Raw genomic sequence first — 26,479 nt, forward strand, 5'->3', positions numbered from 1 at the left:
GAAGGTTTTCTCAGTTCCATTAAGTTTGACTCACATGTACAAAAGTTTTAAGTGGTCATAGAGACCTAACATTCCAGGCATTATGGGGTTAATGGTTTTGAATGTAGAACATGTAAGTAATCTTGGTCTCAAAGATCTAAATTTAACAATCTTGGTTTTGCGAATTTTTATTCCCTCAATGTTTTTCGTTTGGCTGGATAGGGCGTGCCCCTCCTCGGAACACAACAGTAGACCTTAATAGTGGAAACATCGATGTGCCTCCCAACATGACAAGCTGGGCCAGCTTTCATAATGGTGTGGCTGCTGGCCTGAAGATAGCTCCTGCCTCCCAGATCGACTCAGCTTGGATTGTTTACAATAAGCCCAAGCATGCTGAGTTAGCCAATGAGTATGCTGGCTTTCTCATGGCTCTGGGTCTGAATGGGCACCTTACCAAGCTGGCGACTCTCAATATCCATGACTACTTGACCAAGGTGAGAACCTGTGCTCCCAGTGCCTGGCTTTGTGCCTTGCCTGGCTATTGTAGTAGCTCCTAATTGCTCTATTTGCTCTTCTTTCTTCATTCTTGTACTTCTAAGTCCATTTGTCTCATAGTACATGGAATAATCTTTCTAAAGTGTAAATCAGAGTATGTCACTTCTCTGGGCAAAGCCATTTAATTAATGATCTCCCGTTGCTTCTTTTTTTTTTCTTTTCTTTTTTTTTTTTTTTTGAGTAAGGCAGGGTAGAATTTAATGAGTGACAGGAAAGCTCTCAACAGCGAGAGGGGACCCAAAGGTGGGTTGCCGGCCACGATGCTGAGTCTAGAGGTTTTTATGGGCTTGAAATGGGAGAAGTGCATGCTGATTGGTCTGTGGGTATGCTTGAAAAAGCACCATTTAGAAATAGGCACGATAGTGTAGAGGACCAACTGGGGAAGGGCAGGTATATGTAAAGCAGATGAAGGATAAGGACCAATCAGGAGAGAGCATGCCAAACACGAATGAGAGCTCTCTAGTCCATGGATTTATCCAGAACTTGTAGCTTGGTTTTCAGGCTTTCAACTGTCCTTGGCTTGAAGGTTGAGTTTCACCTGAGAATTTACCTGCCTCCTACCGCTATCAATCCTCACTCTGAAGAGGGACATCTAACTGCTGTTAGGATAGGGGTGATGACTGTTCTGCTTCATGCTGACGGAGGGTGTTGTTTTGGGAAACAGCAGTTAGGTCTCTCTTAGAGGCCTATCTAAGGGTCACCTGGTAAAAGAGAGCCATCAACCGAGGTTCCATTTGCATGACCATTTGGAGTTCAATGGCCTCTAGGTGAGAAAAAACAAATTTTACAAGGAGGTTAAGTACACATGGACTAAATATGAGTATTACAATGAGAACACAAAGAGAAACTAAAAGCGGGAAAATCCATGCCCATATATTAGGGACACCTAGAAAGGACAGGAAGAAAACCTCTGAAAATGGAGTGTTCTATTCCAGGATTTTGCAAAATAGGGTTGTCATGGGCATGTCCCCCTAGATTATTAGATATGTTATAATTAGGCATTGCAATGCTTTTAATTAGATTTCTGATCCATAGGCTGCAGAATCCAGTAATGCCCGATAATCCCCTTAGTTAGCTGAGGGTCTTGGGGAGAGGGAAGGAGAAAATGGGTCCAATTCTCTCCTCGCCCAGTGCCCTGGTCCCTTCTGACAAGACCAGGCATAGGTATTTTGCTGAAGTCTGACGGAGTTGAGCCTTGGACTTTGAAACTTTATGTCCTCTGTCAGTTAGAAAATTAAGAAGAGCCTTACTGCCTTTCTGAGAAATTTCCTCAGTTGGGGCACAGAGTAGAGTGTCATCTACATATTAAGACTAACTTGAGTTTGAAAGAACTCAGATCTTTTGACAGTGCCTGCCCAAACAGGTGGGGGCTGTCTTGGAATCCCTGTGGTAACACCATCCAGGTTAGCTGGGTAGTCTGGTTGGAGGGATCCCTGAATGCAAACAAGTTTTGGAAGTTGGGGTATAATGGTATGCAGAAAAAAAGCATCTTTTAATTCCAAGAATGCAAACTATTTAGTTCCTTCAGGTATCTAAGTTAACAAAGTATAGGGATTGGGAACCACTGGGTAAATTGGTTAATTACACCAGTTACTCATTAAGGAGGTAGAGATCCTGGACCAGTCTGCATTCCCTGTTGGGTTTCTTTCTGTACTCCCAATATTAGGGTATTACAAGGACTGTTGCAGGGTTTAACAAGGCCCTGCATCCCTAGGTTATTAATGATGGCTTCTAGCTGTTTCCTAGCTTCTAGTTTTAGGGGATATTGTCTTTAATTAGGGAAGGAGATGAGATCCCTGAGATGGATTTGGACTGGTAAGACTGTTGTAGCTCAGCCAGTATTTTCCTGCATTGCCCAAACCTCTGGATTAATACCAGTCTCCACCAGAGGGAGGCAAAGAGCCTGTCCTGGAGCCATAAGGATGGTTCCCATGTGAGCTAAAATATCCCCACCTCAGAGGAGTCGGGCTTTCAGGTATGATTAAAAAGGCATAGGTAAACAAAAGGTCTCCCTAGGTACAGCTAAGGGATTGAGAAAAATATCGAGTCAGAGGCTTTCCTGAGACGTCCCTCACAGTTGTGCTAAGGGAGGAGGGGAGGCCCGGAATGGAGAGGAGAACAGGAATGGCTGCTCTGGTGTTGAGGAGGAAGTCCGTCCTCTGAGTCCTTTGACCTCCAGACTCACCCGGGACTCCTGGATGGTAGTGCAGCCTGAGCTGTCAGAGCTGGGGAGGAGAGCCCTGGGACCCATCAGTCCTGTTGGACCATTTGAGAAGCCGGCTCTGAACCTTGGGACGTATGTTTCTGGAGGCAGTTCGTCTTCCAGTGGTCTCCCTTACAGATTGGACAGGGCCGTGGGGGCTGCTTCTGATTTCAGGGGCAGACTCTGTTTTAGTGCCCCCACACTGATAACAGCTGGTCATAGAATGAGAAGCTTCCTGGGATCCAGAGGTTTATATGCCTGTATGGCAGCTATTAGTGCCTCTGCCTTTTTCTCATTCCTTTTCTCCCTTTTTCTCGGGCTTCCTCGTGGTCCTGATTATAAAAGACCAAGGTGGTGACTTTCAGGATTTTCTTTAGAGTACTATCTGGTCCAATGGCTAACTTTTTGCAGCATTCTTCTAATATCTGGGGCTGCTTGGGTTATAAACTTGTCTTTCAAAATTAACTGTCCTTTATTATAGAGTCAGGAGAGAGATGTGTGTTTAATTAAAGCCTCTCTCAGTTTTTCCAGGAAAACAGAAGGGTTCTCTTCAGACCCTTGGTTTATGGTTGATAACTTAATGTAATTGAGAGATTTGGCTCTAGTTCTCAGACCTTCCATTGTGCATCCCTGAAAATGTTTTCTCGGCCACTTTCCTAGAGCAGTGTCTGAGTCCCATTGAGGATTATTGGTGGATGCAGCCTGCTTGGCTATCAGAAAGGGCTCCCTAATTTCTTCCCCCTTTTGGTAGGTGCCGTAATAAGATAAACAATTCATCTCCAAATGTCTCAGTGACCTGTAAAGCTGCCTGCTTCTCTGAAGCTCTAAGAGTCTGGTTGAGAAGTAACATGATACCCTTCCATGAAAGCTCAAACACTTGAGTAAGGTTCTGAAAGGCTTCAATATACCTATCAAGGTCGACAAAATTTTCCTAGATTTCTTTTTATCTGCCTCAAATCTTGTAAAGAAAAGGGGACTTGTACTTTAATAGGACCATATTCACTAGGCATTTCCTGTAAAGGAAGAAGTGATGCTGGAGTGCATCCAGATCGAACTCTTCTAACAGGATGAGGTTCAAAAGGGGGCCTGGATAAGGGGGACGAGATGATCCAAGAGGAGCTGGGACCTGGGCTGGTGCAGGCACCTCTGCCTCCTTTTCTAAGGAGGCAGACTGTTCTTTCCCTTCTGTCTGGATTAAGTCTGGCTGGATATCACTGCTATAAGTGCAGGGTCTATTCTACATTGCTGACAGAGCTTGGGATTATTCCGCAGTGCAAAAAAAGGCCTATACATATGGAATTTTGGACCATTTTCCTTCTCTGCAGTTGAAGAGATCTAGCTATAGGATAGTATTATAGTTGTTATTTTCCCCAGCTGACTAGGTCTCCCCATCTTCCAACTTCTAGCTGGGCCAAGCCTTGGTACTGATAAATACTAGGTATTTTTTCTTCAGAGTCTGAGGATCAAAGGAGTCCCAATGTCTCAAGATGCACTTGAGAGGAGTGCAGGCTACCCATTTAGAAAGAGAGAGGGGAGAAAAAGGCATCCTTAGTCTTTCCCTCTGCTGTGCTAGAGTCCAAGGCATCTCTCAGGCTTGCCTTGGTCGTGGATGTGCCCGCAACCGCCATTCATGACCAGGGGAGGATCAAGCCAGCAGGAGTAGTTGCGTTCAACTGCACTCAGCCTTGACCCTCCTTGTCAGCTGCCTTTGATTTCTCTGAATTCTATTTGAGCTCAAGACTAAGATGAATCCAGGGGGTCCCTGCATATTATTTGTCTATAATTCTCATCTGGCTGGCAGTTTATTTAGCTTCATCAAGCATAACCCAGCATCCTGCCCTGAAAAGAAGCAATTTCTCAAAGAGACACATAACTAAGTAACTTTTCTCAGAAGAGCAGTAGGAAAAACATGATAGGAAAGATTGGAAGTCTTTGTCCGACACCTGAACAGGCTGTTGGGGACTGGGGGCCAGTGTAGGGTCCTTCGGATGTACCCTTGGCCAGATACCTTTAGTTGCCCCAGGACCTTATTCTGATCCCACACGATGGCTGAACTTCTGTGAAGGGAAAGTGGTGTTGAACAAGGCCAACATTCCCAACACCAGAGGGCAAAGGGGGATCGACCATTGCTCTTAATATACATTCTAGGAGCTGGTGTGATCCTGTTCACTTCTCCAGCCCTAGTTGGTACCACTGTTCTTCTTCGTTTTTTGTTTTTTTTTGATATGGAGTCTCACTGTCACCTAGGCTGGAGTGCAGTGGTGTGATCTTGTCTCACTGCAACCTCTGCCTCCCAGGTTCAAGCAATTCTCCTGCCTCAGCCTCCTGAGTAGCTGGGATTATAGGTGCGCACTACCACACCTGGGTAATTTTTGTATTTTTGATGGAAACGGGGTTTCACCATGTTGGTCAGGCTGGTCTTGAACTCCTGACCTCAGGTGATCTGCCCGCCTCAGCCTCCCAAAGTGCTGGGATTATAGGCGTGAGCCTCTGCACCCAGCCCCACTCTTCTTCTTGTTCCCCCACACTCTAACCATACAGATTGGCTATTTTAGCTCCCTGGCAAACTAAACTCTTGCACTTCACAGCCTTATGTTTTTTAAGGAAACTTTATTTATATAAATATATAAAATTCACACACCATACAATTCACTGTTTAAAGTATATAGTACAGTGGTTTTTAGTATATTCACAGAGTTGTGCATCCATCACCACTGTTAATTTTAGAACATTCTTTTCACCCCATAAAGGAACCTTGCACCCACTAGTGGTGACTCCCCATTCCTCTACCTCACCCCCCCACCTTCACTTCACCTCCTCCTAACCGCTAATCTACTTTCTGTCTCTATGGGTTTGCCTTTTCTAGACCTTTCATATAAATGGAGTCATACAAAATATGGTATTTTAGGATGGGCTTCTTTCACTTAGCCTGATAATTTTAGGGTTCATCCATATTGTGCCATCTATCAGCAATTCATTCCTTTTTATTGTTGAATAAATGTTTTATTTTATGAATGTACATTTTATTCATAAGTTGATGAATATTTGGGTTATTTGTACTTTTTAGCTATTACAAATAATACTGCTATGAACATTTGTATACATGTTTTTCTGCGGATGTATGTTTTCATTACTCAAGAATAATGAAGTAATGGTAAGTAGTGGTACATACTTAGGAGTGGAATTGCTGGGTTATGTGGTAACTCTGTTTAACTTTTTGAGAAACTGTAAACTGTTTTCCATAATGACTGCACCATTTTACAACCCCATCAGTGATACATGAGAGTTCCAATCTCTCCATATTTTTGACAACACTTGTTATATTGTGTTGAGTCCAGCCTCATTCTTTTGAATGTGTCCTTCCACTTGTCCCAGCACTGTTTTTTGAAGACTGCCCTTTACCTATTGAATCGTCTTGGCACCCTTGTGGTCAGTTGATGTTAATGTGAGGGCTTATTTCTGAATCACCTCAGAACCATTTATTTACATGCTGTTTTATCACCTGAAACAGTCTTCCTCACCTTCTAAACTTGAGTGTCCCCTTTCCTGCCACTGTTCATGGCTAATTTGTTTTCATCCTTCAGGTCCTGATATAAATTTCTTTGTATAATCTTTAGAGATTTCATCCCTAGTAATCCTCTAGTCCCTCCCAATCTAAATTAAGCTATTTTAAAATACTCTTTCTTTGTGCTTTCTTATTGTACTACTTAAAGTACTCTTACTTTGTGCTTTCTTATTGTACTACTTTTTAATAATATATTTGTGTATGTTTTTTAATTTAACACTTTTTTTCCTATTAAGACATTAGGTCCATGAGAGCAAGGACCATGTTTGTTTAGTTTACTGCTATGTTCTCAGTGCCTCTCACCTTGCCTGTCAACGTAAAAGTACTTCTTGAAAGTGGCAGGCAGTATTTTATTTTAAACTATGTATTTGTTTTGTTCCTATCTTAGGGCCATGAAATGACAAGCATTGGACTGCTACTCGGTGTTTCTGCTGCAAAACTAGGCACCATGGATATGTCTATTACTCGGCTTCTTAGCATTCACATTCCTGCTCTCTTACCCCCAACGTCCACAGAGCTGGATGTTCCTCACAATGTCCAAGTGGCTGCAGTGGTTGGCATTGGCCTTGTATATCAAGGGACAGCTCACAGACATACTGCAGAAGTCCTGTTGGCTGAGATAGGTATGGGATTAATAGTGCTGAATCTTCATAGGCATGTACTTTCCACTCCACATGAACCCAAGTAAAAATGATAGTAAAATTATAAAAATTAAGGAAAGACAATGGTAGCTTTTGTGAACAAAGAATGATCTAGTACTGATTAAAAAAAAACAACAAAACTCTAACTAACATTATCCAAGGCTAATGTAACTGCAGGTTATTAACCTCCATATTTATTTGCTAGCTCATTACTGAATTCCAGTGGTCACATTTAATTAGGTACCTGTGGTTTTAATCACATATGAGTATGCTGTTTATCCTGCTTTACCAGCAGTGTCTAGCAGTGGCCTGCACTTAAAACTCAGAGTAAATTGTTTTGGTCCCTGAGAGACACTAAACTAAACACATCACTGTTTACTGTGTTGGATAACAGCACTTCCAATAGAAGTCAAGTAATTGACTCCTGCTTTCCTCCTTTACATGCTGGTGGGTATGTTGGTGATGAACCTGGAAATGGTAAGGTCCACACACTCACTTTAGTGAACATTGTCTCTGTTTTTTATTGGGTCCAAACTTTTTGGAAATCTGTATTTATGTGTTGTCACCTTTTTCTGCCAAATGGAAATGCTATTGGCATTATTAATATGCTCAACAATTTAGTTACATACTTATATGTCCTATTCAAGATCTTTTCTGTATGCATTTGTGAATATATTGTTAAAGATGTATTATTCTTTAGTATAATTATATCAGATAGCTATTGCCACAGTGATGCTACATACATACAGGCATAGCATTGGCCCAGGCAGCTCTGCTTTAGGCTGTAGATGTGTAGCCGGCTGTTCTGCTGCTGTTCTGCCTCACCTGCCTTATTCTGGGACTCAGGCTGGAGGGTGTGTTTCTCTCGTGGTGTTGATAGATCTCGTGGTGTTGATAGAAACCTAAGAGAGAACCAGTGAAGATTGGGACCCATAATTTAGTCTACTATAATGATAAATGAAATTATTCCCAAAGTTGAAATGTTTCGGCTATTACAATACATAGTAGCCTAAGTTAGAGATCTGAAAAACACTTATTCTGAAAATATTCAACACTGATTGTTAAAGCATGTTCATCTGCAAAGTAGTTTACCATTCTTTGGCTATATCATGATGATGTCTAATGATGTCATTGCATAGTCTCACAGCTGTGGCATACCTCTTTCACACTGTATATAGAAGATTTCATCTTTAATTCATATGTATATGCCTTTTTATATAATTACTGTCAGAATGTACATTAAAAACTTTTTTTTTTTTGAGACACAGTCTCGCTCTGTTGCCCAGGCTGGAGTGCAGTGGTGCAATCTCGGCTCACTGCAAGCTCCGCCTCCCAGGTTCACGCCATTCTCCTGCCTCAGCCTCCCGAGTAGCTGGGACTACAGGTGCCCACCACTACGCCTGGCCAATTTTTTTGTATTTTTAGTAGAGACAGGGTTTCATCGTGTTAGCCAGGATAGTCTGGATCTCCTGACCTCATGATATGCCTGTCTCAGCCTCCCAAAATGCTGGGATTACAGGCGTGAGCCACCGTGCCCCACCTAAAAATTGTTTTTGTAGATCATTGTTATAAATGGTTTTTAAAACAAATTTTGTATAATATTCATTGAGTTGATGGTCTGTAAAATGCCTTTTTTTTTAACTTTTAGAACTTTTTAGATTGTTTCTAATAATCCTTTGTTCTTATGTATAAACATTACACTGATTACCTTTGTGTGATTTTTTTTATTATTATTTATTTATTTATTTATTTAGAGACAGAGTCTCTCTCTGTCGCCCAGGCTGGAGTGGAGTGGCACGATCTCGGTTCACTGCAGCCTCTGGCTCCCAGGTTCAAGCAATTCTCCTGCCTCAACCTACCAAGTAGCTGGGATTACAGGTGTCTTCCAGCATGCCTGGCTAATTTTTGTAGTTTTAGTAGAGATGGGATTTCTCCATGTTGGACAGGCTGGTCTCGAACTCGTTGACCTCAAGTGATCCGCCTGCCTTGGCCTCCCAAAGTGCTGGGATTACAGGCAAGGGCCACCACACCCAGCCTTTTTTCTTTTTTTTTTTTTTTAATTGCATTTTTTTCCTATAGGGATAAAATTTCAGGAATGTGAACATTTTTTCAGAGGGAAGGGTTTTAATACATAGTACATTTTATCGTTTTCAACAAGGTAGCGTTAGAGTTATAGGGTGCTTTTTAAAAGTATGAATTTTGTATCCAGTCAGACTTCTAGGGTCAGTACACAGAAATTCTACCATAGTAGGGCTCATTATTATATACACTCGAAATAAATTTCTAAACATAATATTTAACAGCTTAACAACATAAGTAAGTGACCTCCTTATTCATTATCATCATTCGAACATGTTTCACCACATGTGATGTGTGGATTTGAAAGTAATGAAAACAAAATGTAAGATATTTTGTTGTTGTTGTTGCTGAGATGGTGTCTCACTCTGTTACCCAGGCTGGAGTGCAGTGACCTGATTTCGGCTCACTGCAATCTCCGCCTCCCAGGTTCAAGTGATTCTCCTGCCTCAGCCTCCCGAGTAGCTGGGATTACAGGCACCTGCCACCCTGGCTAATTTTTGTATTTTTAGTAGAGACAGGGTTTCACCATGTTGGCGATCTGGTCTCCAACTCCCTGATCCACCTTCCTCGGCCTCCCAAAGTGCTGGGATTACAGGCATGAGCCAGCACACCCGGCCGAGATGTTTTAAAAATTAAAAATAAAACTTCATTTTTGAATACTCTTATGTTTTTCCCTTTAAAATTTTTTTCTACTACTTGGTAATTTTTTTGATAAGACTCAAAGTTTCACAGTATTTGAATATCATTGCTTATAAAGACTTAAATTGTCACTTTAAAAAGAACTATTTTGGGCCCCTTTTTTTTGGTAGGTAAACCTACAGTTGTGGACACCGTTTATTATAGTGTCATAACTTTCTGAATGGAGTTATATTCCATTCATATCTCCAGTGCAACTTGCTAGAAAGTTAACTCTAAGATTTTTATGAGTTGAGATTTTGAGAGGCTAGTTTGAACTGTGTTGCTTTTCTTTTTACAGGACGGCCTCCTGGTCCTGAAATGGAATACTGCACTGACAGAGAGTCATACTCCTTAGCTGCTGGCTTGGCCCTGGGCATGGTCTGCTTGGGGGTAAGCATAGTCTATGCCTTCCCATGCTTCAGTTAGAACATCTACATGTTGAGACAAATAACGTTGACACCTAAACCTGAATATTGTCCCTTACTATGACTTAATCTGCTGCCCAGCTCTCTTGTCTTTTTGGATATTTTTCAAAGTACCAGATTTGCACATTGAGAGAAACTGTGGTCAAGAGTGGGACTTTAAGATTTCTTTTCCTCCAGCTTACAGTGTTCATGAACAAACTAAAGGGAATGAAGTTTTTTTTTTTAAAGCGTTCAAGACATACAATGAGTAAGTGACAGCCCACTATGACTGTAAACAGAGAATAGTGAAAACGTATATGATCAGGAGCCTTAAGAGTCTATAGTAGCTGCTTGAAACAAACCCTAACCCCCTTTTGCCATAGTGATGTTCACTGTGTATCCCAGAATGTTGTCCCAGTAGCATCTTCCTTGTGACAAAATGCAGTATCAGATTGACCCATCTTTAACTCCATCCAAGAGATGTGTACAGAATTACCAGAAATGTTTCATTAAATGATTGTTTCACTTGAAATGTGGTTCCCCTTGAAAAACCACCAATACATTGTTATGGTCAAGCTAAATGACATAAAGAAAGTTATAAGGCCAAGGTGATTGGATCACCTGAGATCGGGGGTTCGAGACCAACCTGACCAACATGGAGAAACCCCATCTCTACTAAAAATACAAAATTAGCTAAGTGTGGTGGCACATGCCTGTAATCCCAGCTACTCGGGAGGCTGAGGCAGGACAATCGCTTGAACTCAGGAGGCAGAGGTTGTGGTGAATTGAGATCACACCATTGCACTCCAGCCTGGGCAACAAGAGCGAGACTCTGTCTTAAAAAAAAAAAAAGTTATAAAGGAAGGAATTTTTTCTCATGTGTGTTCTGAAAATCCACATTGTGGTTGACCGTCTCTTAGGGCCTTGAATTCACATTGGCACATGAGCTAAAGAGGCTGGTGGTGTAATGGAAAATAATCAGCTGGGTGTGGTGGCTCATGCCTGTAATCCCAGCACCTTGGGAGGCCGAGATGGGTGGATCACAAGGTCAGGAGATCCAGACCATCCTGGCTAACACGGTGAAACTCCGTCTCTACTAAAAATACAAAAAAATTAGCCGGGCATGGTGGCGGGCGCTTGTAGTCCCAGCTACTCGGGAGGCTGAGGCAGGAGAATGGTGTGAACCCAGGAGGCGGAGCTTGCAGAGAGTCAAGATCGTGCCACTACACTCCAGCCTGGGCAAGACGGCGAGACTCCGTCTCAAAAAAAAAAAAAAAAGAAAAGAATCACACGGAATTGCAACTTGAATTCTGGTCCTAACTAGTGAGTCAAGTCATTTAACTACATTATTGTCTATTGCTTAATCAGCTTCATGGATTGTTGAGCCAGATGGCCGTGTTTTATATATAGCCCTGCAACTTACTATAATAGCTGTATAACCTTGGGCCTAATCCCTCTGTGCCACACTTTCCTTATTTATAAAATAGGGTTTTAATAGTAGCTATTTGATATGGCTGTTCATTCATGTTAAACACACAGAATAGTGCCTGACACAGAGCATGCATTTAATAAATTACTATTATTATCATAGTTATTGTTGGAAAAGTTCTTAAGTACAATAATGAAAGTATTCAGGTATTTACAGTTCAGGTTTCAATTATATAACTAATATTTTTCTTTATTGTTAAATGTAACTAACTCTAAAGCTCTTATGTATTTTAAGACAGTACTTAAAGTTGAACATTCATGTATTAAAACTTTTATGAGAATTATTAATGTTTATTAACTCATGATTAATGTTTGCTTTAAATTGGAAATAAAAAAAACAAAACCCGAAATAACCTGCTTTGAAGTTAGTTCATTTTTATATTTGTTATGGGTATGTGTTATGGATCTTCCTCCATAAAATTTCTTTTCTCTTGTCTGTTATTGTCTTTTCCAGCATGGCAGCAATTTGATAGGTATGTCTGATCTCAATGTGCCTGAGCAGCTCTATCAGTACATGGTTGGAGGACATAGGCGCTTTCAAACAGGAATGCATAGGGAGAAACATAAATCACCAAGTTATCAAATCAAAGTAAGTATACAGCAAAGTAACAGATCAAAAGTCTGGAAGCTGGGAAGTTAATTGGAAAATACTAGTGTTCATACTGACATTGGTAAATATGTTAATTTTAAGCATAGTTATTATTCAGAGGAATTTTTTAATAATTTAGAACTATTTTACATGCATAAACTCTTCTTTCAATAGGAGGGAGATACCATAAATGTGGATGTGACTTGTCCAGGTGCTACTCTAGCTTTGGCTATGATCTACTTAAAAACCAATAACAGGTATTTCTACCCACCCACCCTTCCTCCCGCTGTGACAGTGTGATATCCTTTCTGACCCTGGTTGTAAAATTCAGTTATCTCATGTGTTTCTTTCCCCTGTGCTGGATTAAGCTGATTTTCATTCTTTCAAGTACTGTAAGTTTTTGAAAGAAAACTTGCAGTATTTGAAGTTATAAAGATTTTACCTAGAAATAATATATTTGGCTATTTTCATGGTATTTGACAATATAGTTTTCAATTTCTGTTCATTTCTGTTTTGTTGTTGATGTCAGTAACACCCAAACAATGCCCATGTTTGTTTTCATTAATTTAGCATATTGCTGTGAGGACTGGTTAAGCCAGAAATACTTATCATTAGTGTGATCTTGGTTACCGTGTAAAACAATGGTTTTTGCCTACTTCAAGAGCTTTCGTAATTACCAAACCGTCTACCTTCCTAACTTGCTGTATTAATGCTGACGCTTGAAAGTAAGATCTTTGGCATTTGTGCTTACACTTTGCATGAAGAGTAAGTTGAGTACAAGACGTTATGCCGTGTGTTAAGTCTATTAATTAAAAACAAATTCTAAGATTCAAGGAGCTTTTCAGTGTTCCACATTTCTGCCTTTAGAAAAAGTAAATGTGTGCAGAATTAACAAAGTGTTTAAAAATAGATATTTATACTTTACTATTTGGATGAATGTGTAGGGCAGTGCTTCCTTGGCACTGGGGATATTTCATTGAACAAAACTAAAAATACCTTCCCTCATGGAGTTTATGTTATAGTGAGACATGTACATCTATAATAACTATTACGTTAGAAGGTGTAAAGTATTGTGAAAAATATATAGAGCAGTAGTGGAGTGGGAATAAATGTTTTGAAATAGAGCTTGAGATTCTTGATTGTCTTGCCCTCTACTTGAACAGTGTCCCTTACTGTTTTCCTCCACCACCAGATCTATTGCAGATTGGCTCCGAGCCCCTGACACCATGTATTTGTTGGACTTTGTGAAGCCAGAATTTCTCTTGCTTAGGGTATGCTTTGTCTTCATTTGTGTTAGCATGAGAAGTCTATTTATGGTTCTTAAACTTAGCTTGTAAGCCGGGCACAGTGGCTCACGCCTGTAATCCCAGCACTTCAGAAGGTTGAGGCAGGAGGATTGCTTGAGTCCAGGAGTTTGACACCAGCCTGGGCAACATGGGCTGGTCTCCATGAATGAATAAATGAATGAATGAATGAATGAATAGCAAACATAAATCTTTACAAGAGAGCCTTTTATTTTTAATTTGTCATGCATATCTGATTGGCAGTGTTCATTTGAAATTTCGCAAATAGGACTTTGGGAATCCCAAGAAAGGTAACCACGTTGATGTATAATACTTGGAGTGACATTTCACTTTCTCACATTATTATTCAAAACTTCCTAAAAAGCAACAAGTGATTAGGACTTTTTTACTGCTTTGTTTTACATTTTTGGATTACTATCAGAGGTGTAATAATACTGTTAAGGTTGAATCTAAAGAAAATAACAATTTGACTTAATTGTCTAAAATTTTCCCTCTAATTCTTTTTTTTTTCTGATGTTTAAACTTAGCATATGGAAGCTTTAAATTATGATGTAGATGGAGCTATGATTCTTTCCTTTGTGATTTTTTCTTTTCCAGAGTACGTTTTAAAAAGTAACCCCACAAGCCCTCTAAACTTTGATGATATTCAACTTAATTTTAGTTTTTCTTTGTTAAAATTTAAATCTTTATTTTAATGAGTAGTTTAATGAGTAAGACGGTTCCCAACTTAGGATTTTTAACTTAACCATAGTGTGAAAGCGGTACTTATTCAGAAGAAACTACTTCCAATTTTTAATTTTTATTTTTTTCTTGTACTCCTGGCGGTATGATGCTCTCATGGTGTTGGGTAACGGCAGCAAGCTGCAGCTCCCAGTCAGCCATGCAGTCATGAGGGTAAATGACCCATACTCTACAGTTTACTATGCTGACAGAGAATTTCACTCAATTATAGGCTAATTTGAGTGTTTGGAGCATGTTTAAGGTAGGCTAGGCCAAGCTGTTTTGTTTGGCAGGCAAGGTGTATTAAATGTATTTTCTTTTTTTTTTTTTTTTTTTTTTAAGAGATGGAGTCTCGCTCTGTTGCCCAGGCTGGAGTGCAGTGACCCCATCTTGGCTCACTGCAACCTTTGCCTCCTGGGTTCAAGCTATTCTTGTGCCTCAGCCTCCTGAGTAGCTAAGACTACAGGCATGTGCCACCACGCCCGGCTAATTTTTGTATTTTTAGTAGAGATGGGGTTTCACCATGTTGGCCAGGCTGGTCTCAAACTCCTGGCCTTCAGTGATCTGCCCGCCTTGGTCTCCCAAAGTGCTGGGATTACAGGCATGAGCCACTGAGCCTGGCCTAAGTGTATTTTCAGCTTAAGGTATTTTCAACTTACAATAGGTTTATCAGTACATAACCTTCCTGCATTTGCATGTACTTATTTTTCAAAATTCTCATCAGTCAGGAACTGATTCTTAAATAGTTCTGTTTATTATTATCATTGTTATAAAATGTATGAACTTTACTTGCTCTAATTAATTTTATCTGTGTTGCATTTTTAAGACACTTGCTCGATGCCTGATTTTGTGGGATGATATTTTACCAAATTCCAAGTGGGTTGACAGCAATGTTCCTCAAGTAAGTACATATAATAAATATTATATCTTTAGTAGCATAAAATTATGATTTCTTATGGGATTTTTCAAAATTCTGTAAAATATTTTTTCTTATGAAGGCAATATTGATCATTAGGATACCTCTTAAAGACCTAAGAACTTTTGTTTTAAGATTCTCTGCTACACAGACCACCACCTTCTCTTTTAGCCTCAGGTCCCTAGAAATTGTAGTTTTTAAAAATTAAATATGAATATTGGTGTTGCGTGGGAGTTAAAAAATAAGAGGAAGGAAAAAACTAAATATGTTTGCCAGAATACTCTAAAAAAGTGTTGATATTTTTGTCATAATTAAGTGCACATTTCTAAGATGCTATTTTACTTCGTGACAATTTTAGATCTCCTAATAACTCTTTTAATTACTTTATATCATATTTATTTGATAAGCCAAGTATACTAGTTAAAAATAAACAGATTTTTTTGGTAAAAACTGAAAATTGAATATTGTAACTAGCCACTGCCCTTAGACAACTGTCCATGTGTAGTGGTCTCAGTTTCTTTATGTAGATTGTTTCTTTCAGTATTTTCAGAAGAAAAATCTCAAAGGTTGAAAGAAGTTTATATGAACACCCACATCACCAATAGACTCTATAATAATATTTTACTGTATAAACATGTTTAATCACTTACCTATCCACCTATCTATTCCTCTATCTAATCCAACATTTTTTGATGAATTTCAATGTTAGTTCCAAACAGTAATACACTCCATCCTAAAATTGTACCATACATATTAACTGGAATTGGTATTTACTTTTTTTCCTTTTAAGATAAAATTTATATATTGTGAAATGCACAAATGTTAAGTATCCTATTGGATAAGATTTGACTAACTAACATGTAGGCCTGTGGAAACCAGCCTCTATCTCTTGTGCCCCTTCCCTCTTTGTGCATTCACCCGTACCCCCAGGGTAACCAATATGTATTTTGTTTTTTTCCCAAAATATGTTAATTTCCAGATGTAGAACTTTATAGTAATGAAGTCACATACAGCATATACCCTTTTGTATAAAACTTCTTTCAGCGTTTTCAAGATATTGAGTATATTAATAGTTCATCCTTTTTATTATTAGGTGGTACAGATTGAGTATTTCTTATCTGAAATGCTTGGGACCAGAAGAGTTTTTGGATTTTGGAATACTCGAAATTATACTTACTGGTTGAGCATCCCTAATCTGAAACTCTGACATCCGAAATACTCCAATGAGCATTTCCTTTGGGCATCATGTTAATGTTCAAAAAGGTTTGGATTTTGAGCATTTTGGATTTTGGATTTTCGGATTAGGGATCCTCAACTTGTGTATTCCATTTGCAGTCCTATTAGGTAGGATTGGAATTACTGAGGCATAGGGTAGATGGTATATTTAGTTTTATTAGAATTGATAAATCTTTTCCCAAAGTGGCTGTACCATTTGACACATTGACCAACAGTGTTTGAGAGTGTTGGCTGTTGCCCATCTAACCGATATTTAGTGGTGTTAGTTTTTTAAGTTTTAGTGCTGCTGATGAATATGTAATGATATCTGACTGTTGTTTAAATTTGCATTTCTCTGCTGACTGTTAATGTTGAGAACTTTTTCGTTGGTTTATTGGTCCTCCATCTATCTTTTTTTGTGCAGTGTCTGTGCATGTCCTTTGTTTATTTTTTTAAAAAATTTGTATTTTTATTACTGTGTTGCTGGAGTTTTTTTAATGCATTCTAGAAACCCGTTCATTGTCAGATTTCTTTTTTTTTTTTTTGAGACGGAGTCTTGCTCTGTCGCCCAGGCTGGAGTGCAGTGGCGTGATCTCGGCTCACTGCAAGCTCCGCCTCCCAGGTTCACTCTATTCTCCTGCCTCAGCCTCCCGAGTGGCTGGGACTACAGGCACCCGCCACCACGCCCTGCTAATTTTTTGTATTTTTAGTAGAGACGGGGTTTCACCGTGTTAGCCAAGATGGTCTCGATCTCCTGACCTCGTGATCTGCCTGCCTCGGACTCCCAAAGTTCTGGGATTACAGGCGTGAGCCACTGCGCCTGGCCTGTCAGATTTATTTTGCAAATATCCCTCCTAGTCTGTGGCTTGCATATTCATTTTCTTAGTAATAATTTTGATGAGCAGAAGATATTAGAATGTTAAATAATGTCTGATTTGTCAGTTTTTTCTTATGGTTATTCTCTATTCCAATGAAAAAAACCGTTTGTCTAACCCCATCATGAAGATAATCTTTTATACTTTTCTCTAAAAGCCTCCAAAGTTTTAGTTTTTATGTATACTTACATAATTCATTTCAAAGTAATTTTGTATATGATATGAGGTGCAGGTTGAGGTTGTCTACCCGGGAAGCTCGTCAGAGACTCAGTGCCCAAGTTTTTAATTGGGAGCTGACATGTAGGTAAGGTATCTTCTGCCTTGCATGTACCCAAGTTCCAGATTCTCAGGAGAATGTGTATTAGCCTAAACCACATTGTTTGTAGTTCAGGCACAGTAAACACAGATATATACATTTTGTTTTAAAGCAATCAGTTAATTTACTTGGAATCAGATTGTCATTCTTTCTTGGTTTCTAGCTCTAATCTTGGTGCATGTCTTTATCTTGTGAGCTGTTGGAGTCTGCCCTGTGCACACATGGTTCATGGATCAGGCAGACATTTGCACAGAATTTATATACAGAGCTTGGGGCCCTGTCTCTGTGGCTCTCTCCTTTGTCGTATTCTGTCCTCACCTCCCAATGGGTATGGTATTTTCCTGTATCCTGGTTGTTAAGGCCAAGAAGGTTGTGAGCCTTTAATTGTAGCTTTTGCCATCTTTCTTGGTCCAGATAGACCCGCTTTCAGAGCAGAAACCACGGAAAGGAAAATGTATCTAGTGGTGTTCCTCTGTTCCATGGATCAACTCTCACCTCTAGAATCTGCTTGCTTTTGTTCTCACTCCAGTGCCTTGAGGTCAGGAGTTGGTGAATTAAGCCCACCTGATTTTTAGAAAGAAAATTTTATTGGAATATGGCCATACCCATTTGTTTACTTATTGTCTGTAGCTGTTTTTTATTAAAAGTGCATAGATCAGTAGTTGCTGGTATTTACTATTTGACCCTTTTAGAAATAGTTTACCGACCCCTGCCATAAATAGTTTGGATTTTATAGTTTGTCTAGGGTTTATACTTGTTGTATGAGTTGATCCAATAGGAGTTTATTCATCTATTATTTGAGGAAGTAGAATCCTAGGTTTGTTTTTATTTGTTTAGTTCTTCCAGTTTTGTTAATCACTGATATGAAAGAGGTGAGGAAGAATTGTTTTAAATGACTTGCTCATTTGTTACCATCATTTTAACTCCTAGCATATTCAGATGTCAGAGATTTTAGTTTTTTTGAAAGTGCTCTTTAAAATGTATATTGTAGGATGAAATACTTTTTCTTTCACTCTTTCGTTCAGCACATACTCATTAATCCTCTGTAAATGCAAGGCACGTGCTAAATTCTGTAATACATTAAAGATACACCAGACATGTAGAGTGTTCTCAAAAAACTTCAGTTTATTAAATGCACTAAGTTTAGCTTACTGAGATTAGACATGTATACAAGTAACTGTAATTCCAAAGTGGAAAGTATAAATTCATGTCAGAGTGTGGTCTTTTTTGCGGCCTGGTGTGGTGGCTCATGTCTGTAATCCCAGCACTTTGGGAAGCCAAGGTGGGCACATCACTCGAGGTCAGGAGTTCGAGACCAGCCTGGCCAGCATGGTGAAACCCTGTCTCTACAAAAAAAAAAACCCCACAAAAAACAGTGGTCGTTTTTTGTTGTTACAAAAATATGGTTTTTGGACTTTTAGTATAGAATAACATCTCTCTCTTTTTTACTTCAGACTTTATAATGTTATATTTGGTCTTTATTACATCAAGGATACTGCAAATAGGAGAGATAACAATTTCACAGTTCTCCTCATTGATATTTCCTATCAGCTTCCACTTTTCCCTGGGTTCTCATCTGGAGCTACATTGATTCTGGAGCAGGGTTGTTTGTAGTGAGCAACCTAGCGTTAAAAGAAGGATTTTTTTTTTAAAGGTCACTTTGTAAACTGCTTGTCTGTTTGAACTTAGGGCATATGTAAAATAACAACTAACATCTTCATAGCACTTTTTCTTTCATAAAAAGCTTTACATACAGGGTGCGGTGACTCACGCCTATAATCCTAGCACTTTGGGAGGCCAAGGAGAGTGGATTGCTTAAGCCCGGGAGTTCAAGACCAGCCTGGGCATCATAGTGAGATCCCATCTGTACAGAAAAATACAAAAATTAGCCAAGCATGGTGGTGTGCACCTGTAGTCCTAGCTACTTGGGAAGCTGAGATGGGAGGATTGCTTGAGTCCGGGAGGTAGGGCTGCAATGAGCCGTGATTGCACCACTGCACTCCAATCTGGGTGACAGAGGGAGACCCTGTCTCAAGGCAAAAAAAAAAGAAGAAAGATATTTTAAGTCTTTGATTTGGTGAGATTCAGTACATAAGAAGACTGTATTATAAGTGCCTTCTAATATTTATTTATTTTATTTTATTTTATTTTTGAGACTGAGACAGGGTTTTGCCCTGTTGCCCAGGCTGGAGTGCAGTGGTGCGATCTTGGTTCACTGCAACCTCTGCTTACCGGGCTCAAGTGATTCTCATGCCTCAGCCTCCTGAGTAGCTGGGATTACAGGCCCAGCTAATTTTTTGTTTTTCAGTAGATACGGGTTTCACCATGTTGGCCAGGCTGGTCTCGAACTCGAGGCTTCAAGTGATCCGCCTGCCTTGGCCTCCCAAAGTGCTGGGATTACAGGCGTGTAAGCCACTGCGTTCAGCCGATATTTATTGTTGTATTGAAGAAAACATCCTGAAATGTTAAGAAATCTTCTAAGAAATCTTCTCAGAAGATTAAAAGAATAAATCTTAAATACATTCATATATTTAGCAAATATTAGCTTTATCTTTTTTGGCTTTTTTCTTTTAGGAGAAAAGGATCAAATGTCTTCTTGGTTGTTACAGCTAGATATTCTGTGTATATTTTTTGATAAATTGTTCATTACCTATACTAAAAGGAAAAGGATGTCTTTTCTAAACAATAGTTGCAACATAGCTGATAAACATATTGACAGTTTAGCTTAGCTTAGCCTAGTGAATAACCTCACCTGTGGTAGGTATGTTGGATTAATGCTGGAAACATCCCATAAAGAAGAAGACGTCTGATTAGAGTTCTCTTCTATTTCTCTTTTCCCACTTCTTCCCCTCACCCCTGCCCAAATTCTAAAGCCATCATCTTTGTATTTCAGTTGACTGGTATGCAATATTATGACCCTGTTACTGATTCAGAATATACTTACGTCTTCCTGTTTATATTTGTTCAGCCCTATTTAATTATTATTATTATTATTTTCTTGAGACTCCGTCTCACTTTGTCACCCAGGCTGGAGTGCAGTGGCGTGATCTCGGCTCACTGCAAATTCCGCCTCCCAGATTCAAGCGATTCTCCTGCCTCAGCCTCCTAAGTAGCTGGGATTACAGGCGTGTGCCACCACGCCCAGCTAATTTTTGTATTTTTAGTAGAGATGAGGTTTCACCATGTTAGTCAGGCTGGTCTCGAACTCCTGACCTCGTGATCCACCAACCTTGGTCTTCCAAAGTGCTGGGATTACAGTCGTGAGCCACCATGCCTGCCCTTAGTTATTATTCTTACCTAGCCCATCTTAGATTTGAAATTTGATTACATTCAATGTGATTAAAATATAGGCGTTTGAGTTAAATGGTTTGGTAAAGCTTACTTTATATAAATATAGCCATGATAAGCAGTATGTTATTCTTCAGATTATTAAATATTTGTAATGAGAACATTGATATCTAAGTATTCTTGCTTTCTATATTGACAGATTATAAGAGAAAATAGTATCTCTCTCAGTGAAATCGAATTGCCGTGCTCAGAGGATTTGAATTTGGAAACTTTGTCGTAAGTGATGTATAATGCAAATTAGCTATCCTAGCATCTATCAGATAATTAAATTGAAATATACCATGTAGGAGTAATATTGTCCTTGATTTAAGTAATTCTGAATCCCACACGTTTCTAACCATTATTTATCAGATGTTCATGACATTGGTTAAAGCTCTCTGAAGTATACAGCTCTTGCCCTCAAAAAGCAATATTGGAGATTTAACTTGTATGTATTTCTCTTTTATCCTTTCCATTAACAAAATTGGCAACAATTTTAAAAATTGTTTTTGCTGCATATGAAACTGTAGGCAAGAGGCAAACTTCATGAGTAAGGTGACCCGATGCTTCCGCTGAAAAAAAAAAAAAAAATACATAGAAATCTGCTGACTGAGTAGAGGGCACTTGATCATTCCCAGAAAGATATAAACTAGCTTAGAGAACTGGAATATTTATTGTTACTTATTTCAAGTTAATTTTAAAGTAAAATAATGACTATTAAATTTCTTGTCACCTGTTTTCAGCCAAGCACATGTCTACATAATTGCAGGAGCCTGTTTGTCTCTGGGTTTTCGATTTGCTGGCTCAGAAAATTTATCAGCATTTAACTGTTTGGTAAGAAGTATTTTAGTTTACTGTGTTCTTTTTGTTTGTTTTAACAAAGCTTTAAGATGCTTCTTTTAACTTGGAATTTTTTCTTTTGTTTTTCTAGCATAAATTTGCAAAAGATTTTATGACTTATTTGTCTGCACCTAATGCTTCTGTTGTAAGTGTTTTTATCATTCTCCTTGGGAATAAAATTAAACTTAAAAAAAATTTACTGATGATCCAGTTACTTATGTGTTATCAGGTATCTCTGCTGTTTGTTTGAATGTAGAATGAGAGATTTGAAGAACCATTAGCTCATCTTTTTATTTTTGTTTTGCAATATTAAATTAGGTGAGAATATGATTACCCTGGAAGGATGCACAGGTATCTAGTTCTTGTGACAAGAGAATAAGAAAGGCCATAATATTCACGGATTGTCATACCTCATGTAATTCTGTCTCAGTATTAAATATTGGGAATTTCCTTTTTAAAAAATATCAGTACTTAGTAAGGATTCAGTTGCTTTTGAGGCATTGCTTCTCTGATGACAAGACTAAGAGATTTTATTTCCTGGTAAAAACTACATAGATTTATTCAACACTGTTTATAATATGGAAAAGTTAGAAACATCAAAAAAGTCTGAAAGTAGTTAATTAAATTTGATTATAGTTTATTTATATATCCTTACACAGTGGAGCTACCAAAATCATGTTATACAAGAATTTTTTGTGGCTGGGTGCAGTGGCTCACGCCTATAATCCTAGGAACTTTGGGGGACTGAAGCAGGAGGATCATTTGAGCCCGGGAGGTTGAGATCAGCCTGGGCAACATAGGGAGACCCCATCTCTACAAAAAATAAAAAATTAGCTGGGTGTGGTGACACACACATGTAGTCCCAGCAACTTGGGAGGCAGAGGTGGGTGGATCCTTTGACTCCAGGAGTTTGAGGCTGTTGCATCACTACACTTCAATCTGGGTGACAGAGTGAGAGACCCTGTCTCAAGAAAAAAAAAACAAAAAAACAACCAACTTTTTTTTGTGAGTGAAGCTTGCTTCTAATAGGTTATTTAAAAGGTTAAAAATACTGTGTAGAGTAACATCTCCATTTCATTTGGAAAAAATATGTGTAGATAAAGGAAAAATTCAGAGAAAAAGCCAAAATGTTAACACCAGTTATCTTTGGGTGTGACATTCCAAGTGATTGTTATGTCTTCTTGATATTCAATATTTGAAATTATCTCTGTTGAACTTATATTTCATAATCAGGGAAAATATTTGTATTTACAGATTTCTTTCTTTTTTTTTTTTTCGAGACAGAGTCTTGCTCTGTCACCCAGGCTGGAGTGCAGTGGTGCGATCTCAGCTCACTGCAAGCTCCACCCCCCAGGTTCACGCCATTCTCCTGCCTCAACCTCCCGAGCAACTGGGACCACAGGCGCCTGCCACCACACCTGGCTAATTTTTTGTATTTTTTAGTAGAGACGGGGTTTCACCGTGTTAGCCAGGATGGTCTCGATCTCCTGACCTCGTGATCTGCCCGCCTCGGCCTCCCGAAGTGCTGGGATTACAGGCGTGAGCCACAGCGCCCGGCTCAGATTTTTTTTTTAAGTTACAAACTTTTGTAGTCTTCTAATGATGGCTAAGCTAGTTCTGATAATAAAGAAATGTAACACAACAGTTACAGTGATGTCATCTCTTCACCTTACAGACAGGTCCTTATAACCTAGAAACTTGTCTGAGCGTGGTGCTGCTGTCTCTCGCCATGGTCATGGCTGGCTCAGGAAACCTAAAGGTTTTGCAGCTTTGTCGCTTCTTACACATGAAAACGGGTGGTGAAATGAACTATGGTTTTCACTTAGCCCACCACATGGCCCTTGGACTTCTATTTTTGGGAGGAGGAAGGTAAGTGAATATGTATTTTTCCAATGAAAAGATCTCATTCGTGAGATCTATAAGGGTGACTTACTTTGATCTTGAAGATAACATGGAAAATTTAAATTCTGACTAGCTCTTAGCTTAACTAGCAGTATTATTCGACTTGATGGGCTTCTTTGTAGTTTAACCGTCAACTAATAGTCTACTCAGTAGAATTACCATCCTCTCTGACACACTGAGCATCACTGTGTTTCTCAGAATAGTCTGTGCTTAGTGCTTCAGTGCATCACTGCTTGTGCCCAACTGGTTAAAAGTTTTACCGTTCCACTAAGCTACTTTCTCAGAAAGGTCACAAAATCGTTTACCAGATCCTGTGACATTTTCTGAGTTTTCAGCTTTCTTGATCTTTTTCCAACATCTGCCATTCTTGACTACATCCTTTATAAGACTGCCCTGGCTTTAGATGAACCAAAAACACATATACAGAAAAGTGTATAAATCATAGGTGCACAGGTCAAAGAGCTATCTACCATAGAAAAATCTTTTTGTTATCATGTATATCAAGATTCTGTATAGCAGCCGGGCGCGGTGGCTCACGCTTGTAATCCCAGCACTTTGGGAGGCCGAGGCGGGCGGATCACGAGGTCAGGAGATCGAGACCACGGTGAAACCCCGTCTCTACTAAAAATACAAAAAAAAAATTAGCCGGGCGTGGTGGCGGGCGCCTGTAGTCCCAGCTACTCGGAGAGGCTGAGGCAGGAGAATGGCGTGAACCCAGGAGGCGGAGCTTGCAGTGAGCCGAGATCGCGCCACCGCACTCCAGCCTGGGTGACAGAGCGAGACTCCATCTCAAAAAAAAAAAAAAAAAAAAGATTCTGTATAGCATTTGCAACTCACATCACCCGTCTCTGCTTCTGCCATGCGCCCCTCTCAATCACTATTACCTTCCTTTCCCCAAAGATAGCCCTATATAGTCTTCTAACACCTTACGTTGGTTTTGCCTGTTTTTGACATTTAAATTGAATTATACACGATGTATCCTTTTGCACTTCACTTTTGCCCAACATTATGTTTGTAAGATTCATGTTGTATGTAGCAATGGATTATTCAAGTTTCAGTGTTGTATTACATTTCATTGTATGACTGTACCACATTTTATTGATCTCCCCCATTGATGGATATGCTTCTTGCTTCTAGTTTGGGGCTGTTATGAACAATGCTGTTAGGGAAAGTTGTACATGTCTTTGATTTTGTTGTATATAGAACTGTGTGGAATTGGGTCATAGGTTGTACGTGTGTATTCACTTTCAGTGAATAATACCGTCAGTGCTACAGTGCACTTGTACCATTTTACATACTCATGGGCAGGATGTGAAGTTGCAGTTGTTCCATATCCTTGTCAACCCTTGTTATTGTTATAGTCTTTTTAGTTTTAGCCAACTAGTAGGTATATAACAGGATCTCATTGTGGCTTTAATTTCTGTGTTTCTGAATAATGTTCTTGAGTACCATTTTACACTTTTAATAGCCAACTGCAAAACCTCTTTTGCGATGTCCAAATCTCTTGCTACCCAGTTTTTATATTCATCTATTTTAAAATTTTTATTTGTGGTAAAATACACATAACATAAAACTTATCAATTTTTAAGTATGCAATTAAGTAGTGTTAAGTATGTTCACATTGTTGTGCAACCAATCTCCAGAAATTTTTCATCTTGCAAAACTGACATTCTGTAGCCATTGAACAACTCCCTGTTTGCCCCTCCCACCAGCCTCTGGCAGCCACCATTCTACTTTCTGTTTTGATGAAGTTGACTGCTCCACATTGGTTTAGCTTTGTATTGATTTCTATGGATTCTTTAAACTATGTCCTAAGCCCTTGGTCAGTTTTGTTTGTTGCAGTTATCTTTGCCACCCTAGGGCTTGTTTGCCTTTTCACTCTCTCCCAGTGGTGTCTTTTGATGACACAATTATTAATGTTCTTCTTTTATAGTTTTTACTTTTTTGTGTTGCTTATGAAATACTTTCTTACCCAGAGAAAAGGAGATATTCTTCTATTTTATCTTCTAGAAGTTTTTAGCTTTCCCATTCACATTTGGATCTGAAATCTACCTGGCACGGATTTTTCTCCATGTTTTTTTCCCACTGCTATTGAAAAGTTTATCCTTCTCCACTGCTCTGCAATACCACCTCTGTTATATAAGTGCCTATACACCTGTGTTTATTTCTGGGCTATTAGGTTTTGCTGGTCTGTTTTTCTGTACTTGCACCAATACTACATTGTCTTATGAGTCTTGGTATCCAGTTGAGTAAATCCTTCAACCTGGGTTTTCTTCTTCAAAAGCGTGTTTTTCTCTTGGCTCCTTGCATTTTCATATAAATATTGGAATCTGTTCCATACTAAATAATCTGATAAAATATTGATCAGAATTGCCTTGATTGTATGTGTCTGTGTTAAGGAGATTAGAATCTGTTACAGTATTGTCTTCCACTCTGTGAATATGGTATACCCCTGCATATATTTAGCTCTAGTGTGTGTGACCTTGATCAATGGCTACAGTGTCTACGTAGGCTAATTTTCCCCTCTTCTTTAAGACTGAGCTCACCATTGGAACTCACCGTTTCAGAAGTACAAAAAGTAAAGATGATCAGAAAGGTGTGCGTTTCCTCTCAACATGTTTTGTGGAATTGTCTTTCTTTAATTGTTTAGAATTAATAATGGTTAAAGAAATATTACTGTGAAAATTCTTATTTATTTTATTCGATGATTTTTGAAATTTTTTCCCTTTCAAAATGAGCCTCTCCATGTCTCTTAATCCCATCTTTCATTTTTCCAAACTGCGTGACTCTCCTTGCTTTTCTTTGGTATCGAATAGATTTTTCTACCATTCTGCTACTGCTTTTCTAGTGATTTTTGGTTTTTAAATGGTCATGTATACTCTG

The 26,479-nt window shown here is 39.1% G+C and overlaps 1 protein-coding gene across 13 annotated transcripts in view; it reads left to right on the plus strand.

The window, feature by feature from the left end:
• The window catches only part of ANAPC1 (anaphase promoting complex subunit 1), a 121,761-nt gene that overhangs the window by 74,356 nt on the left and 20,926 nt on the right, over nt 1-26,479 (plus strand). For all 13 annotated transcript variants that reach the window (XR_008650996.2, XM_055243477.2, XM_063616635.1 and 10 more), the window contains 11 exons: nt 202-473; nt 6,691-6,925; nt 9,999-10,090; nt 12,047-12,181; nt 12,356-12,438; nt 13,374-13,452; nt 15,032-15,106; nt 21,015-21,091; nt 21,598-21,688; nt 21,786-21,839; nt 23,370-23,563. Coding sequence is in view for 12 of the 13 variants with exons in the window: in XM_055243477.2 (XP_055099452.1) it covers nt 202-473; nt 6,691-6,925; nt 9,999-10,090; nt 12,047-12,181; nt 12,356-12,438; nt 13,374-13,452; nt 15,032-15,106; nt 21,015-21,091; nt 21,598-21,688; nt 21,786-21,839; nt 23,370-23,563 (1,387 nt within the window). In the remaining variant the exon portion in view is untranslated. The remainder of the gene's footprint in view (nt 1-201; nt 474-6,690; nt 6,926-9,998; nt 10,091-12,046; nt 12,182-12,355; nt 12,439-13,373; nt 13,453-15,031; nt 15,107-21,014; nt 21,092-21,597; nt 21,689-21,785; nt 21,840-23,369; nt 23,564-26,479) is intronic.

This window comes from Symphalangus syndactylus, chromosome 14, assembly GCF_028878055.3.
Source record: "Symphalangus syndactylus isolate Jambi chromosome 14, NHGRI_mSymSyn1-v2.1_pri, whole genome shotgun sequence".
Classification (NCBI taxonomy): domain Eukaryota; kingdom Metazoa; phylum Chordata; class Mammalia; order Primates; family Hylobatidae; genus Symphalangus; species Symphalangus syndactylus.